The sequence below is a fragment of the Macrobrachium nipponense genome, chromosome 26, assembly GCF_015104395.2.
Source record: "Macrobrachium nipponense isolate FS-2020 chromosome 26, ASM1510439v2, whole genome shotgun sequence".
In the NCBI taxonomy this organism is placed as follows: Eukaryota; Metazoa; Arthropoda; class Malacostraca; order Decapoda; family Palaemonidae; genus Macrobrachium; species Macrobrachium nipponense.
In genome coordinates, this window is record NC_087215.1 from 39,638,693 (window position 1) to 39,657,745 (window position 19,053).

General features: G+C 36.2%; 1 protein-coding gene across 36 annotated transcripts in view; it reads right to left on the minus strand.

The window, feature by feature from the left end:
- LOC135200192 (ankyrin-2-like) overlaps positions 1-19,053 on the minus strand; it is a 702,328-nt gene that overhangs the window by 531,853 nt on the left and 151,422 nt on the right. For 2 of the 36 annotated variants that reach the window (XM_064228595.1, XM_064228590.1), the window contains exon 1: positions 13,671-13,837. The exons of the other annotated variants lie outside the window; for them this stretch is intronic. In XM_064228595.1, coding sequence (XP_064084665.1) covers positions 13,671-13,733 — 63 coding nt within the window. In that variant the 5' untranslated portion in view covers positions 13,734-13,837. Of the gene's footprint in view, positions 1-13,670; positions 13,838-19,053 lie in introns of those variants that run through there. 36 annotated transcript variants of the gene reach the window in all.

Consider the following 19,053-nt stretch of genomic DNA (forward strand, 5'->3'; position numbering starts at 1 on the left):
CGGACAGAGAAGGCAGACCCGGCACAATACTTCTTTCACAGCCCACTAAAAATGACTGCCATCTCTCTCGAAACATTTTGTCTAACAAATACATCAAAACGGTTATATACCTTTGCAAATCAAGAGTAAAACACGACAGTTTTTTTTTAAACTGAGAGATGGCTTCTATTCCGGTATTATGACAGACAAGAAAGAAGAAAGGAAGGAGCGCAGGTGGGAAATTCTAGAAAGATGCCGACCAAAATGCGCAAACGAATACGAAAGAATTGAATTCACTTGAAATGAAATCAAAGTAGAACAAAATTTTTTCGTAAGTTGTACTGAGGAAGTCGAATACATCAGGTTATAGTAGGTAACAAAACTTCAATAATTCAACTCCGATTGACTTACTGTGATCTACAGTGCTGCTTATGGAACCAGTTAAGTATCACATTTCCATCAATCAAAAACCCATGTGCGCTTAGATTACGACCGTCTAGGTATGCTATTTTTAAACTCACATTATAGAAGTACTGTCACAAGGATCGACGCTTCATACAAAACTCCAAACTCAAATTTCTTTTTAAATCTCAGATGATGAAGTTCGTGAAAACAAAACAAAAATTTTACAACACTCAAACTATTGAAGCTTCCTACGGACAAAGCATACTCAAGGGAAATCGCAATTTTCTGCAAAAATGAAATTTGCTGCAACTCTGAAAATACCTGTCAGGATAACAGATAAGAGGCTATTCTCTGTGTCTCGCTTGCAATTTCTCCTGGGTGGGATTTCTTTTTCCCTTCCCCTTACAATCTCCAACAAACATTCAACTCTTCAATTGTTTTCTTGAAATTGAACATGTTATGGACTGTTTACAACTTGGACGGAGACATCAGAGCAATATCTTTTAATACACTATTCATTTTTCCGGAGTCATTTCAAATTATATAAGGAGCTTCGAGTAGAGGACATAAATGACTTCCTAGATATCAGAGAGAGAGAGAGAGAGAGAGAGAGAGAGAGAGAGAGAGAGAGAGAGAGAGAGAGGAAGGAAAAAATCAGACTACAGGGGAATGCTGCCATTTATTTATACGCTCTAGTCATTATTTCGGAAGTTTATGAGAAAGACTAACTTCCTATTTCTGGAAAAGTTTATATTCATTATTTCGGAAGTATACGAGAGAGACTAACTTCCTATTTCTGGAAAAGTTTATAACTAAAAATTTCCATTTTCTTTAATGTGATAAATATCGGTCCTGAGGTACACAGCCTTTCCTTCACGGTATTTTCTCTTCTATTTCCGTTAATGCAGGGGCTCCTTAAAAGTACACGCGAAATAGGCAAATTTCCATAAATTGAGCAAACTCAATTGCAAGAGCACATTATTTTTTCTCTACACACACAACATGTATATATATATATATATATATATATATATATATATATATATATATATATATATATATATATATAAAATGCTCAATCGTTTAAAACCGCCTCTCGTCAAACTAGCTCTACCACTTTCTTTCTCTCCAAAAATATCTATTTACATTATCATTTAGGAGCTTAAAAATGCAACATAAACTGTTATGCAAGGGAGAGGCATAATTACCATGGGAAAAAAACCCAGCTAACTTTCGGCAGAGAAATGCCGGAGAATAATATCCTGTAGCACAAGATAGATGCAGAATATCCTTTACGGTCAAGCGAGTCCCTCTGACCCCTTTCCTTATTTAGTATTCTCTTGATGGGTGGATACACACTCCCTCATAAATTATGAAATCCCCTCTGGCAAATTTCAAATTCCTCCAGCTCCAACTTCGTCATTTCTATAAAATATCCGGTCTTATCGTCAACCATTTCATGGTGTTTCTAACAAAAGAATTGCCAACTGGCAACACACACACACACATACATACGTATATATATATTATATATATAATATATATAGATAGATATATAGATATATATATATATATCCTATATATATATATATATATATATATATATATATATATACCTCTATATATATATATATATATATATATCTATATATATATATATATATATATATATATATATATATATATATATAATATATATATATACAGGCATGGGTTCGAATCCAGGTTAGGTAAAGTGCAACTTTCATATATAATTTACCTTGAGTGTTAAACTGCTCGCAAAGTACAGTTAATTTCTTTTTAATGAGCTGTGTGTGATAATAGAGGAAATTGCATACAATGTCATTTGCAAAAGTAATGAAAAACTATCAGACATCTACATAGACAAACACAAAACACATACACATGCATATATACATATGTGTGCTTATAAAATCACAGTAGATGCACGTGACTTCATTAAATAAGCGAATACCACAGGAAAATGATGGTCAGAAATCCAAGCGCTTTCGTCTTTACTAAGACAAGGAGCTCCTTGACCCTGTCTTAGTAAAGACGAAAGCGCTTGGATTTCTTATTATACATATGTGTAAGTGTATGTATGTATGGTTGCTTATACTATGAGCGAAAATGTTTATAACATCAAATTTGTGCTATTTATGCAAAAGAGAACAACGGCTTCCAAGGATTACACAGTTCCCCGGTTGTTCTCACAAAAGCCCAGAAGGGTATTCACGAGGGTCATCTCTCTTGGATGGAATGGCAATTAAGATGAAAAATCGTACGCCTCACAAAACCCTTTCGAGTCTTACCAAGCGTCACACACATGCAAGGCTGAAGGATGATCTCTAATCAGCATCAAGGTATAACGAGAAGGAGTACGAAAAACAGACTAAGAATAAATATAGGCATTTAGGGTTCACACAAAATATCAAGTATTTGCAAGATTTCTTAGTTTTCTGTAGTATCAGGATCACAAAGTGAGAGAGAGAGAGAGAGAGAGAGAGAGAGAGAGAGAGAGAGAGAGAGAGAGAGAGAGAGAATGCGATTCTTCTTCAAGACCTACATCGATTTCCTTCCTTTTTATGCCAGTACCGACGGGAAAACAAATGTTTCCACAGCTGGTGGCCTTTTTGACAAGACAGCTACAATCGGGAAATGCCGAGTAACGGCATAAGGAGAAGAGAGGAGAGAGGAGGCAGAGAGAGAGAGAGAGAGAGAGGAGAGAGAGAGAGAGAGAGAGGGGAAATAAAAGTCGGCGGACCCGAGAACTGTCTGAATATGGAACTGACAGTCGCCTTCAATTTCGCAGGAAAGAGACGCCTCTTGGGAGGGCCACTGAGCCTCGGCAGGACGACGTTACTATTTAACTCAAGAAAACGAACTCTAAATTATGTCCTTATACATTTCCTCAGTCACTAAACATCCTCTTTCAACCACTTAAGGACCTATATATATATATAAAAAAAAAGTGACAATTTCAACCTCACAAGGGCTAAAGTAAAAAGGGCATTATAATAATTCCATATTAATAATGAAAATAACGTCTTATCATCAATGTAAACCCGATAGAAATCAATCGGGGAAAGAGAGAGAGAGAGAGAGAGAGAGAGAGAAAACAAGGAACCGAACTCTGAGGCCGGAGGGCGAGAGCGCATAAAAGTTTCAAGACGGTGGGAGATAACACATGGCGGCTGCGGAGGAAAATTGTCCCTCTGCCTTTTTCTATGGCGCTGAAGTGTTTCCAAGTCAGGACGAAGACTAAAAGCTGTCGGCGATGGCATATTAAATCAACCTAAAGAAAGATAAACATATGACAGCGATTCAGCTTCACGGGAGACAAAATGAACATAAACGAACAGTTCGACGTAACTGAGCCGTTCACTTCAACTCAGAAGTTTTCAATGTGGATAAGTACACGGAAAAACTCTATAAATGATTAACGTACGGTAACAAAACGACTGGATCAATATTTCCTTTAGAAAAATTCCAAGATAAATCTATAAACACGAACACACTATATGGATTCATCTTGATGACTGGATGAAGGCTGTTACTCTCACCATATATATATATATATATATATATATATTATATATATATATATATATATATATATATATATTTTTTTTTTTTTCTTTCTTTCTTTTTTTCTTTTTTTACGAGAAATATGTAAAATCCTTAGGGCATACGTGAAATAAAAATTGGCTCAGGAACATTTTATCCCAGAGGGCTACAACTTAACACGGTGAAACAGTGAGTGATTCATCTACACCGTTTCGCCGTATTTGGTACTAGTCCCTTCGGGGGCCAAATGTGTTTTTTCACCGTGTTTAGTACTAGCACCTAGGGGGTCAATACACTTAGGGACATTTCATACCCCACGGGCTAGTACTTAAACACGGCGAAATACATTTGAGTCCTCAGGGGACTAGTACTAAACACTAGACCTCGGGTTCAAAATTTTCTAAGCGAATTGGTCATTTCACCTGATTTCACATATCCCCCGTAACATATACTATATATATATAATATATATATATATATATATATATATATATATATATATATATATACACATACACACATATATGTGTGTGTGTGATATACACACATATAAGCAAATTTAACAGAGACTGTATGTTACAGCCCGAAGTGTATGATACCTTTGATATTATATATATATATATATATATATATATATATATATATATATATATATATATATATATATATATATATATATATATATAAAACACCAACAATGAAACTGAGGAGTGAATGCACAAAGAAGCAGACACTAAAAGGCAAATACTACTTAGAATAGGTGACGAGCGATGATTTCCTGAAGGCTAATATGAATTTGAGGGCATTCTTCAAGCAACACAAATTACTCGGGCAATCTAATACTTATGTTTACGTCTTTAACATCCGATTATACCATTATATATCTCCTTACTCTTTATCATTCTACTTTGAAATATTGGCATAAATAAGTAAAGTGGCAGTTAAGAACGCAGATAAAAAACTATAATGTTCTTAATGATGTCATATTATGATAAACTTCGATTCGACTTTCAAAATTGCGAAGCACAAAATGTTACTATGACGTCTTGTACCGGAGAGCTTCCTTTGAACGCAACAATATCAAACACAAGAATAGTGGCCACCAAATGGAGGTCAATTTCAGTGTGTTCTAATTATAAATAAAAAAAAACAGTTCACGCACGAATTTCTTCATGAATACTTTTTGCACAAGGCATCAGAAGGCCGATATCCATTAGGGCGAGGAACTGCGCAATCTTGCAAATGTGCAACGGTAAATACCTGCCAAGAGACCCATGTGGTAATCTGGTGATCTTAAGGATACTGTGGTCAACTACGGCACCGACTAACAGTCCAAAAACCTTTGGCAGGCCCTACAAAGCCGATGAACTTCTTTACATATTGTTCAATAAACACGAACTACTTCACGACTGACCTACTGAGAAACGGAAATGAAATCAATTTTGCATACAGTGACAAATTTTAAATCTACAGAACCAGTAATGCTTGAAACTTGGGAAATGATCTCATATAATAATTCCAGTTCTAAAGAGCTAATAAAAATATACCCATTGCCAACGAATTTGGTCAATCACAGGGAATAGCTGTTGGAGGGATGCCAAGCAGTCGCATATCCCACGTAGCAATCTTACTGTGCAGCGCTGACATATTACAAACACCCTCGAACATCGGTCATTAAAGAAGAAATATGACTAAGTCCTCAATGAAGATTGAAAGAGATGAATGATAAACAGCGAGGCAATAAGAGCTTAGATATTATAAACTAGCCGGGAGGGAATCTACGCAAAGTAAGGAAGCACGAAATGAAGCGACTGGGGTGACATGGGGTTGCATGACCAACGCCATGATTCCGTTGCCATGACGACCAGTAACGAGATTGCGAGAGGTGGGAGAAAGGGAATAGTTGGTGGGAGGGGGGAAGGGAAGGGGTTGTGAGAGAACCAGAATAAGGGGAATGAAAGAACAGCACACTGCAATGAAAGTGGAGGATTATTCGCTATGTTTACGGGCAGAAATCCATTCACATTGGAACTTCCCTTTAAAGCAACAACTCTCTCTCTCTCTCTCTCTCTCTCTCTCTCTCACACACACACACACACACACACGACAGCGGTCTTGCCTACACTCCAGAGCGCACACACTCACAAAAGCCAACCTGACACGTTTTTTCCAGTTTATTCCAGTTTGGTGCTGATTTAATGCTCAAGGCTTCATAAAAATTTACAGCAGAAAGAAATATCAAGTTATTTAATTCTGAACATCCGAAAAGAGAAGGCTATTCCCACTTTTTCTATCTCGACTGTTCTATCCCCTTGTTCCCACCCCCAAGTAGGAAAAAAAAAAAAAATTGGGATCCGAATGTATTTGAAACCATAACATTCAGATCACTGCCAACAGGATTTATGGAGGTTCACTGTCACTACAATCATAATCAGCACAATCATAAGAGATGGATACAACATACCAGGGATGAATATACATAGAAAGAGACCGGGATAAGTAAATGGAAAAACCGAACTTCTACCCTCTTATACATCGCTGTTCTTTCCTGCTTCGTTCTCCTGAAAGAATAGGTCCATGAGAACATCAGAAGGCGTCGTTCATATACGATGCCGACAATATGAAAGTCAAATGAAGACCAGTATAGCAGTAATGTTGTTATTTTTAGTGGCAGAAACGTGTTTTGAGTGTTCGTCGACTTTTAGTTTTCTGAAGAGAAAACTACTGTGTCGGCTTTGTCTGTCCGCTCACACTTTTCGGTCTGTTCCTCAGATCTTCAAAAAACGACTGAGGCCAATATGGCTGCAAATTGGTAGGTTGATCATCCACCCTACAATCATCAAACATACCAAACTGCAGCCATCTAGCCTCAAAAGTGTTTCTTATTTCATTTAAGGCTAGAGTTAGCCATAATAATGCGTCTGGCAACGATGTAGGGCCGGTCACCACCGGGCCGTGGTTAAAGTTTCATGAGCCTTACACCGAGACTATTTTCGGTTGTCTTGATTATACGTTGAGTAGAAAACTCGACTGCCCCGAAGAAACTTCGGCGCATTCTTTTCACTGTTTATTATTATTAGAGGCAAAGCTGCGACTCCAGTTAGAAAAGCAGAATGCCAGAAGCCAAGAGTCCAAATCAGGAGAGCAGCCCAGCACGGCCAAAGGATAAACTGTGCAAGAAAAACAACTAGAAGATCATATTATATAATGAAGAAAAAGTAAGACACAAAGTAAAACACAAGAACTGAAGAGAAGCTCACAAAAGCTCCTAAGAAGAAGAAGAAGAAGAAGACGAAGAAGAAGACGAAGAAGAAGAAGAAGCATTTGTACATAGTCCCAGTGACTCAACTACATGATACGAAGACCATTCCATAATTCGGCCACAGCAGGAATAGAACTTACCGAAAAATACAGCAAAACATACTATACCTCTCATAAGAGTAGGCAAGAAAGAATTTTCGAATTTGAATGAGAAGTCTCAAGGGCCAATCATCAATATGGTGCACGGTATTATATTTTACGAAGATAAGGATGATCAGACTTATGAAAATCTTATAATACGAGAGTTAACCGAACGACGGTGCCAGGGATTAATACGAAGATCTGGAATAAGAAATTTTATTCAAAGAATAAAAGAATACAAATGGTGTTTCAAAGCATTACTATTTAAAAAAAAATATTCGAATGACTAGAGAGACAGAGTCTCCCAAATACATATATATAGTTAGTGTCAAGGCAAAACCCGTATTGGCCCGAGCAGTAGGTCAGAGCCAGACACCCTTCCGCCGAAAGAAATCCATCGACGGCTGGACCAGCAGACATTATGTCGGCATCTGCAATGAGGTCGGAAGAGGGCAAAATGATGACCTGGCACTGGCAGGCACCAAGAAGCAATAAATGACTGCGCATCTGCAAGCATCATATTATTAGGAAAATAAAGTACACATTCATCCAATTCATATTCCTTCAACGTACCATCAGATCACGAGGGAGGCGGTTGTCTCAATCCCTGAGAGTGAATTCACAAAATAACGTCTCTGCAGTATACATTATGCACAACGTACGAAGGCGCATCTGCAGAGAGCACTCGGCTTGTGCCAAGACCAGACGCCAGTGAAAATACTCGCCGCCAGAATCCATAATATTCGGGGGGAGGGGTTAATGTTCCAGAAATGCCATTTGCCATTCAGTTTAATTACCAAGAAAAATTGGATATTCCACAAGATTACGGTGACAATGGCAACTTATCAGACTTTCAAAATAACAGAGTATAACGCCTTTATTTTACAAAAAGCAAGAAATATATATCATACTCCCAAACAATATCGATCATTACACTTCACCAACCTGCGATATGATGAACACAATGTCCGGATCTACAAGCAGAAAACTAAAAATTCAAGACTGTTTCGCTGACTTATGTACAAATGAAAGGTGTCAGCGACACAAACATAATTCATTCAGAAAAAAAATTGCAATTTATGACATAAAAGGAATAAATATACATCAAACTCCAATATTTCCTACTAAAAAATTACTTCACCGGACACAAACGCAAACACACACCACACACACACACACACACACAACAGAGAGAGAGAGAGAGAGAGAGAGAGAGAGAGAGAGAGAGAGTTTTCACACGACAAAGAAATGAGTGTCGAAGACTTGTGAATGTGCCCCATGGGGACACTAACATTGGAGGATGATTTAACGAGCACTTCTGATCCTCAAGGAAACGCCGGTGCTGGTTGTCATGGGTGGGCTGAAGTCTCTTCAGGGGAAATTCTGGACATTTCTGACTTTGCAGAAATTCTCGCGTAGAAGATAAAACATGACACGGAGAAAGCATACTAAAAGTTCAACGCCTCAGGAGTATGACGACAAATCATCTGTACAACACAGCTTCGTATGAAATTTATTTTTAAGATCATGAAGTTTCGTCTCTTCATTGTTTACTCATCCCACTAAGTTTTCATTAAAAGTCTCTCTCAAACAGCATTTGGGAGCTGTGTGCACGTTAGAAACCGTTAACATTCACTCTCTACCATCTTAACCACCACTGAAGTCAGCATGAATGTGGACTTTTATGGCAATGCATTACTTCGCTGCCATACTCATTTCCGGTTATAGATATGACAGCCATCGTCGGGGCGTGTAGAAAGAAAATGCTGTGAGCTTCCATATACTCAAATAAGTGCCCTCTTAATTGCAGGAAATTTTGGGAAGGTGGACTGCAAATGTTCCTTCTCGTACGATATTTCAAAGTGTTCCAGAGAAACTTACTGATTACATACATACATACATACATACATACATACATACATACATACATTACATATATATAATATATATATATATATATATATATATATATATATATATGGGTTATATTCTACATAACACACGGTAGCTTTTGCTACAACATCCTTCCGTGGCAATTCTTAAAAAAATTAATCTTCAAGTAACGTCAACTCTTCCCGGTAGACCAGACGTTTTCCACCTCATTGTTTGCTTTCGTGACTCTGCTCATCTTCATAGAATCCAGAAGACCAAGAGAATAAAGATCCGAACGAATATCTGCAACCGTAACACAAGCGTAGACACCAAGCACCTTTCCCAATGCATAATGGCAAAGAGCAAATTAAACGGATTAAATCACTTGGAAAACAGAAGAAAAACCCAACGCTTGAGGAACTCCCACGCTCCTCATATTCTTGAACACCATCCACCAACACAAGCGCCTAAGGCAGATAAGTGCCATCTACAGAGGAGACAGTGGAAACCATATATAGATATATATATATATATATATATATATATATATATATATATATATATATATATAATATAGAGAGAGAGGAGAGAGGAGAGAGGAGAGATAGAGAGACGAGAGAGAGAGAGAGAGAGAGAGAAGAAGAGAGAGACGGATGTTATGAGCTGGAATACTTTTCAAGAACAGAACAGAAGAAAATCTATAATCACAGAAAAATCTGGAGCAGCTGCCCATAGAAATCCGGCAAAAGGCATTCACAGATCTTTTAGCTGGGCTGATATCAGGGTTAGCGGTTTAAACTAAATGGTTTAAACCATGGTTCAAACCAGTCATAAAGAAAACCATGGTTTTTTTTTGGCTTTTATGTTTTTTTTTTTTTTTTTTTTTTGGTCTTCATGTTTCCTTTATAGCTTTTATTTTAGGTAATATATATTTTTGGCAACTTTTGGTGTTTTTATCAGTTACTTAGTTTTGATTTCAAATTAAAAAAAAAAAAAAAATTAATTGGCAAAAAAAAAAGGCAGTTAGCATAATTAAAATAATAATTAATTACCCCCTGAAGCATAACATTCCATAACACATTTACTTACCAATTTCATCGCCAGTTTCTAACGCAACACAATTACTGTAATGAGCCTTCATTCTTGCTATTTGCCCTTCCATTGCTTTGTGGCATTTTTTGCAAATAGCTCTACAACCCTTTCTGCCTTCCACCACTTTTTTTCATAAAATTTCCAAATGATGTCTGCTTTTCTACCTGTCATGTTGATCAGTTATTTTCAGCACTATGACCACTTGCAGTCATGCACATTATTGAAAAACAACCAGAGAGTGATTGTAGCCTACCATGACTAGAGTAACATGCCACTATGCCAGGCATGCCAGTAGCACTAGCTTGGCAGTGTTCTTACAGTTGCCAACTAGCCATATTTATGATTAAATGACCATGATCATGTAATCATATTAATCTGCTTTTTAAATCAGGCATTTATTTATTTTTTAGATGTAATAAATAAAAACAGTTTTGAATATAGAAAGTCAGAAAAGTACATTAATAAATATATAACCCTTAAAATGGTAAATTGGTAACTTGCTATTTGACTCAATCAGATCCAAACTTGTAAACAAACCAGATACAGGTATTGGACATGACATATCCACAAAACTAAAGCATCTCTCTCTCTCTCTCTCTCATATGCAGTTGTTTGAAGTATTGCATTTAACCGAAAATTTGGACTTTCAACCATAGTGTTCTAAGAGATATATATATATATGGAGATTGTTAATTTTGGCCATACAGATAATGGAACTATTAAATTTTGTTAATCCTTCTTAAAGTGTATGGATACATCATACTTGTATGTCAAATACATATAGGGCCACAGAATTGTGTGATTATCATTAAAATTGCTTTAGTTTTATACTGGGTAGCACAAAAATTAAATAAACCCATAAAGAAACCATACCTAGTAGCACAAAAAAATGAAAAACCGTAAAAACCATATTTTACGGTTAAAAAAAAAAAGTTTAAACCAATAAAATCAAGGTTTTTGGTTTTTTAAAAAACCATTGGTTTTTGCCAACCCTGGCTGACATGGTTGGCTCAGTAAATAATGTTATAATAACGATAGCCCTCAGATGTTTCTTACCTAGAAGTTTTTTATACACTAATACACTCATATTACTGGGTGAGGCTTTCTAGTTTGTGTCAATATTATTACGAAATCATGTTTCATTTTGATAATGATAACGGTGTAAATATTCCGATTTTAGAGGACATACAATTCAAATTCTTATTAATAATAAGTAAATCGATACATAACCAGTATTAGAAAACGTGCTCTGATGATATGCCCACATATTCAGAAGTACGAACATTATATATAATGCAAAATATCAGAAAGGAGTATGCCTACTTAATACTTCGCTGTTATTGAAAAACAAAATTAATAGATGCTTTACAATGGTCAACTTGACTTCATTAAACCAATAAACTTTTTGCCTTCGTGTTTCAACGAAAATCAACAAGGGATATCATCGAAGAACATTTTCTCTTATGCTAGTCGCAAGTAAATAATCGACCATCATAGAATTATAATAAAAACAAGTAAAACTTGCGCGGAAATTTCTTCGACACAATCGAGTTTTCTGCACAGCGTATAATGCTGTATGAAACTCTCAGCCAGCCGTCGTAGCCTGTGTTGTTGCGGTGCCTGGCGCACGATTATGGCTTGTTTAACCTAAATTCAAATAAAAACTAATGAATCTAGAGGGCTGCAATTTGGTATGTTTGATGACTGGAGGATGGATGATCAACATACCAATTTGCAGCCCTCTAGCCTCAGTAGCTTTTAAGATCCGAGGGCGGACAGAAAAGTGCGGACGGACAGACAAAGCCATCTCAACAGCTTCCTTATACAGAAAACTAAAACTTGAGAAGATAGCCTATTAAGGAATTCTCTTACTACATGCCATCTTCTCTGACTATCTATACGTTTCAACTGTAAACATTTTCCATTTCCTGCTTGGCGAGAGCAGTTCAAGAGTTCTCGGCTAATCCCCCTCCCCCCTCCCTCCTCTGCCTGCAATCCACCGCATTTGACCAACAACAGGGTGATCCAAAATTCATTGCTTGGGTTAACTTGGACAAAACAGATTTCTAGGAAAACGAACAAGGACGACCTTCCCCATGGGATTGATCTCGAGTTCTCCTGTTCATGAAGCGAGACCAGGCGACATTGCACACCTCCGAGTGACGAAGCCCACAACACGAAGTCAAAGGCAAGAAACACAGTAACCAGGACAAGAACCAATGACTGAGCCTGATGCGAGAACCTTGCTTTTACACTGCGATGCTGGAAAAGCCAACGACATACTGAGCGCTCCTATTAAGCCAAGGGATCCAACCACTTGCCTATTCCATAATGCCAGAATGTAAATAGTGGTCTCGACTCCATTTACTAATTAACCGAAACGCGTTGTCTGCCTTCCCGGAAAATGACGGGGTTCGCTCAGCTAATGGCATTCACTTCGATGCTCTGCCGCCGAAGGCGATTTCGATCATTTAGAAGTAAAGGGAATGCCGTCATCAGACACACCAGCGCCGAAAATCTTTTAAAACAATTGACCAAATGTTTTCTCTTAAAACAGATTCGTAAAAACTAACAGACATCCGACATCCCAATAACTGTATAGTTCTAAAAGAGAGGGAGATATGACACGATCAAATCATGCAGTGTCAACACAATTATATAATCTGCACATTATTCAGGAATGTTATGCAAATCCAGTACATCACTATGGACATTTACTTCCGAACGCATCATAACGTTTTATGAACTACAACTTTGTAATAAGCACTGCCTATAAAAAAGATCTCTATTTGAGCTGGTCCGCTGGTATAATAGTTAGTGTCGTGGCATGCCACTCAAGATGTCGCGGAATCGGGCCGTGAAAAATCACTAGCTCTGTTGCAGTGTGGGGACTGCGGTTGGAGGTTGAAACCAACATTCTTTGGAAGCTTGACTTTCAAGTTAATGGCCCGTGTGTGCTTGTTCCATGTAAATAGGTTTCATCTACGAAATAATAATAATAATAATAATAATAATAATAATAAAATAATAATAATAATAATAATGTGTGACATTAACAAAGTAAATGACACCACAAAAAAAAAAACTTTAGCAATATCATAAACGCCACAACAAAAGCTGACGAGCAACTAAAAAGACAAAACCAATAAATAGCAGAGCATACACGCAAATGCAAATATACAAAACATTCAAAACGATTCAATACTACAAAACACAAGGTTCCTTATAACTAAAATTAAAACTTCCTAATCAAGATTTCAACTGAAGGCGATGCCGCCACAATATGCCAATGCTACAATAACGACTGCGGCTATGACCATGAAACAGGCCACAACAGAAATCGGGTCCCGTACCTGCCAGAGTAAGCATTCCTTGCCATAACTCAGTGTGAGTCCTCTGTTGGGAATACTCCCCATTCCGCGTGACCAGATGAGCTTCCTTCCTTCCCAAGTCAGAAACACTGAAAGCAATGAATCAACGTCTGACCGAGTCAATAAAACGGGTGAATGCTACCGACCGACCACACGAGAGAGCAGCCAAATAACTGTCCCCGGTGAAGGTGAAGGAGCCACGATTGATCCTGGAAGAAGACTGAACTCCTGAGGGCTGAGGGATGGGCACCCACACTGACATCACCCATACCCACTTCATCAGGGACAATCGAGTCCATCCATACCTAGACAACATCACCATAAACGGCGAGGATGAGTGATGACATCATTTTCACTCTCCTTAAATACCAATGAAGTAATGACATCATTACTCCACTGCCAGGACGACACGCACCTGCAACATTTTCATTAATAAACGAATAATAAAGCATCAAGAGCCACACCCATGAACTGGCACTCGCGACAACATTACGCTCACGCATGTAAGCAATGGCACAAGCTGAAAATTATAAGTATCAAAATAATACAGACATACATAAACATACATATGTATATATATTATATAAATATTTAATATATACATACATAGATAATATATACTATATATATACATGCATAATATCTATATATACATATGCCGGTGGAAACTGGCATTAATATGTAATAATGCATCTATTATAAAAGTTGCCACGACGTGCAATGAATTCCACATGATGAAAATTCAATCCGCGCGGGGATCTGGGATCTGAGCCCGATCACACAGTTATTTCAGCTGATCTACATATTTTCTAACAAGAAATCTACAGATATGGTTCCAACTGCGGTACGTCATTGATTGGATCCGGTCAATGTATTTTCCTAACTGAATAGAAATTTAAAATCGTAGTTAAATGTCTTTTTACAATTATGTATGTCAAGTATTTTTATTCTATTACAAATTCACATAAAACGATTTCAAACACACACACACTATATATATGAGATGTATGTATGTATATATATATATATATATATATATATATATATATATATTATCTTATTATACACACACACACACACACACACACACACACATATATATATATATATATATATATATATATATATATATATATTATATATATATTGAAGTAAGGAAAGTTGTGCTATTAGAAAAGAATATTTCCTGGATGAAACTGGCGAATATTTCCGAATGAGCCCGTCATTCATGCTTTATATTTTGGCTTGGACAGTGGTTTTAATAATTCTAATAGAGTTGGGTATTTCATATTCAAAACTGAATAAAATTTGCATAACCAATAAAATAAATTACGCCACAATAAAGCTCCCACACCAATACTCAACTAGCAGTCTGTGTACAAATTATATATATAAATTTAAATTTATATATATATATATATATATATACTATAAATATATATATATATATATATATATATATATATATATATATATATATATATATATATATATATATATGAAAGTTTATGGCCACAGGCAATGCGGATTTATGGCGTTGAAGTATATAATCCCTGTATATGAAAACTCCAACAAATCGTCTGCTAAAAATTACAAAAGAATAACAGCATTTAGCAGTGCATCCACACAGTCAGCTCTACTTAATTAAAATAAAATGTTCCCAGTTACAAAAAATTCAAGCTTCGCTAACCCTTTCCATCAACACTGCAAAAATAATTATATATATATATATTATATATATATATATATATATATATATATATATATATATATATATATATATATATATATATATATATATGTTTCGGTATGCATATCAGAAGTGCGAGCTGCATTAATTACGAGACGGTGTCCATCATTTCGATGTTCTCCAAGGTGCCTGAATAGATTTAACTACCATAATTCATGAGAAAATGGACAGTGACATATACTATATACTTCAATTTTAGAATTCCTTAGCTATGAAAAACTCTCTTCCCTATTCTTATATACGAAATAAGATCAGCGATAATGGCGGCGCCGAGGAAAAAGGGATTCTAAATAATGGTGGGACAGAAGAAAAAGGATTCTAAATAATGGCGGGACAGAAGAAAAAGGGATTCTAAATAATGGCAGGACAAAAGAAAAGCGGATTCTAAATAATAGCGGGACAGAAGAAAAAGGGATTCTAAATAATGGCAGGACAGAAGAAAAAGCAGATTCTAAATAATGGCGGGACAGAAGAAAAAGGGATTCTAAATAATGGGGGAAGGGGGGGGGGGGGGACAGACGAAAAAGGGCTTCCGGAGGGATTATAAATAATGGCCAGGACAGAAGAAAACGGGGTTCTAAATAATGGCGGGACAGAAGAAAAAAATATTCTAAATAATGGCGGGACATAAGCAAAAATTATTCTAAATAATGGCGGGACAGAAGAAAAGGGGATTTTAAATAATGGCAGCGCAAAAGAAAAAGGGATTCTAAATGAGTGTTGGGAAACAAGGCGACCAAATCACTTGTTTTTCGAGGTAGCTCTTTGTTTCCTGGCCTCCCTGCTCCCTCCCACTTTGTTAGGTACCAGAAAATCAAAAGGACACAATCACCCACTCCTTCTAGGACCAAGGGTAAAAGGATTCTCTACCATGGCTCAGTATAAATCATTAACAAAATGAACACTCAAGACGAAATTGCCCTTTTCACTATATAGCTCTTTAAACGTGGAAAACAGCATAAATTGTACAGACGCGGAAAACATTTTAAATTGTAGTTTTTCATGATAAACCAGTTTCTGTCGTTTCCTAGGCAATATAAGCGTAGTAAACATGGAACACGGACATCTGTAGGGAAAAACATATTTTTAAAAATTGCTGGAAGAAATTAATTAATAATATAGCCAAACAACGATAGGTGAAGAAGTAAACACAAAACTAGGTCGTAATTTCGCCTGGAAACATTTCTCTTGACAAAGAACCATAGAGAAATAAATCTTCCTTATCTTAGTCGGGTCTAACTTTCCACAAAAGTTCAAAGGCTGCTTAGTGATTTAGGAATCTTTCTAACAAACTTTGATGTACCCACTCCTAAAAGTGAAATTTACGGGTCAGGTGGCACTAGATATATCATCCTTCTTTACAAAGTAGATGAGAGAAAAAATAAAAAAAAGAATATCTGCTCATACGTACATTATATATATATATATATATATATATATATAATATATATATTATATATATATATATAGGTATATATATATAATATATATATATATATATATATATATATTAAGTGCCCCGGAAGAAAATGAAAATACGAGAAATGCCGAGATTTTCGGTCTATTCATTTCCCTCCGTGGCATTACGTTTTATATATTTCATCAAGTTATTCATATATATATATATATATATATATATATATATATATATATATATATGCATGTGTTTTCCTTTCAGAGGCTAAACGATTAAACCCTTCTTTTGAGGCGAAGTTGCTGGCCCCATGGTTTAATCGTTTAGCCTCTGAAAAGGAACACATGCAAATAAATAAAAAATATATATATATATATATATATATATATATATATATATATATATATATATATATATATATATATATATATATATATATTTGTAAGGGAAATATTTATACGCTGGACAATAGATGGCGTTAGTGGCTAAACAGTCAGTTGCTTCTCCTGTTGGTGAACTAGGAGATCCTTGTTAAGGGAACTGTATTGGGAGAATTGTGATTTGGGAATTGTTTGTTCTGGTTGACAACCCCACCTGGCCTACTTTATGCAGTAAGTAAAAGGAGTTTTATCAATATTAAGGTGGTAATCTCCAAATTGTGGGTATTTTAGTTACAAACATTATGAGAACTAAATTGTAAGTGCAATGTTTCTGGTCTAAATTTAAATGAAATGTGTCAATATTAACTTGTAAGTGTGATGTTTCTGTTTTGGCAGCTAGCCCAATGTGTGATGCCCAGAATAGTGGCTTGTGTGCTGCAGTACCGCCATTGCAAGCTGTTAATAGCCACTGCAAGCTGTTAATAGCCAGAAGTGCCTGAAGTAGGAATTGTTTCACTGATAAGGATATACCACTGGACTACTAGTTACTGATATGATATGCTGTTAGGGTTTTTTGTGTTGATATTTAAATGTTGAGTTGTTGATGCAAGTGATGATAGGCATGTTTTGGCCACAAGGTACTAATTTATTACAATGCCGTACCGATTTTTCTCGTGGATTAAACGAAAGTAAATGCATCTGACAACCAAGGGAAAGTAGAATTTTCAGCCCTCAAGTGGCCTGAACTCTTACTCATGATGCTAGGAGCGACAAGCACAGACTGTGCTTCTAGTTCTAGGATCAGGATTGAGTTGAAAATAAATATAAAAAAAATTCCACTTTGGGGTTGCAATTATTGTCTCATTCAGCTGCTAGTCACACACACACACACACATACGCACACACACACACACGTACGTACGTTTGCATAATTCGTGTTCATATGCGTTCCCATTATCGCAAGTTAACTTTAAAAAAAAAAATATGAATCCACTAGAGTATTATCACAAGGCACAGGTAGGTACAGGTTACAGGTGGTTTGTTTTGAAAGACCTGTGAATAAACGAATTACGTATAAACACGTTTCAATATCAAGTCGTGGGGTATGACTTCATCGAGAACAACAGAATGACACCAATATGCAAAGCAATAACCGAAACCGAACGGAAAACAGCGAATTGAACAGAGTCGCTCATTGTCTTTCATCAGAAGACTTCACTTAACGATAATCAATGAATAGCGAATCTCCATTTCCTCAGCCATCACCTTCTCAGAATCCCTGAGACGGTGCGCGACTTCATTCCAAGGATGGAACTGCAGAAAACTATCATGCCGATGAAGGGTCTTTGTCTGTTGGGATTCCGGGTAATAGCTGTAACATCAATGGTCTGTAGTACTCTCAGTACAGTATTCATATCACAAGCCTTTAGAAATGTAACAGTATACAGATAGTGTGACCAGCACTCAGTGGCAGACATAATCGCCTTGTATGTCTCTGATGATAACGGTTAAAACCATCAACAGTTACAGACTTTGGGAAAAGGGAAGACAGTTGCTAATAATAATAATAATAATAATAATAACATAACTAATAATAATAATAATAATAATAATAATAATAATAATAATAATAATAAAATCAGAACACCTGTAAATCTTGTTAATATCTACAAAATATGTTGGGTGTGTTTCTGGGCACAACACTAGAAAAAAATGTTTTCTTGCAATGGTTAAACGAGAAGTATTTGTAAATTTAATAAAAACAAAACACACAAAGCAATGTCACTAAAAATATCAGCCCTAACATATACTTGAAATGTT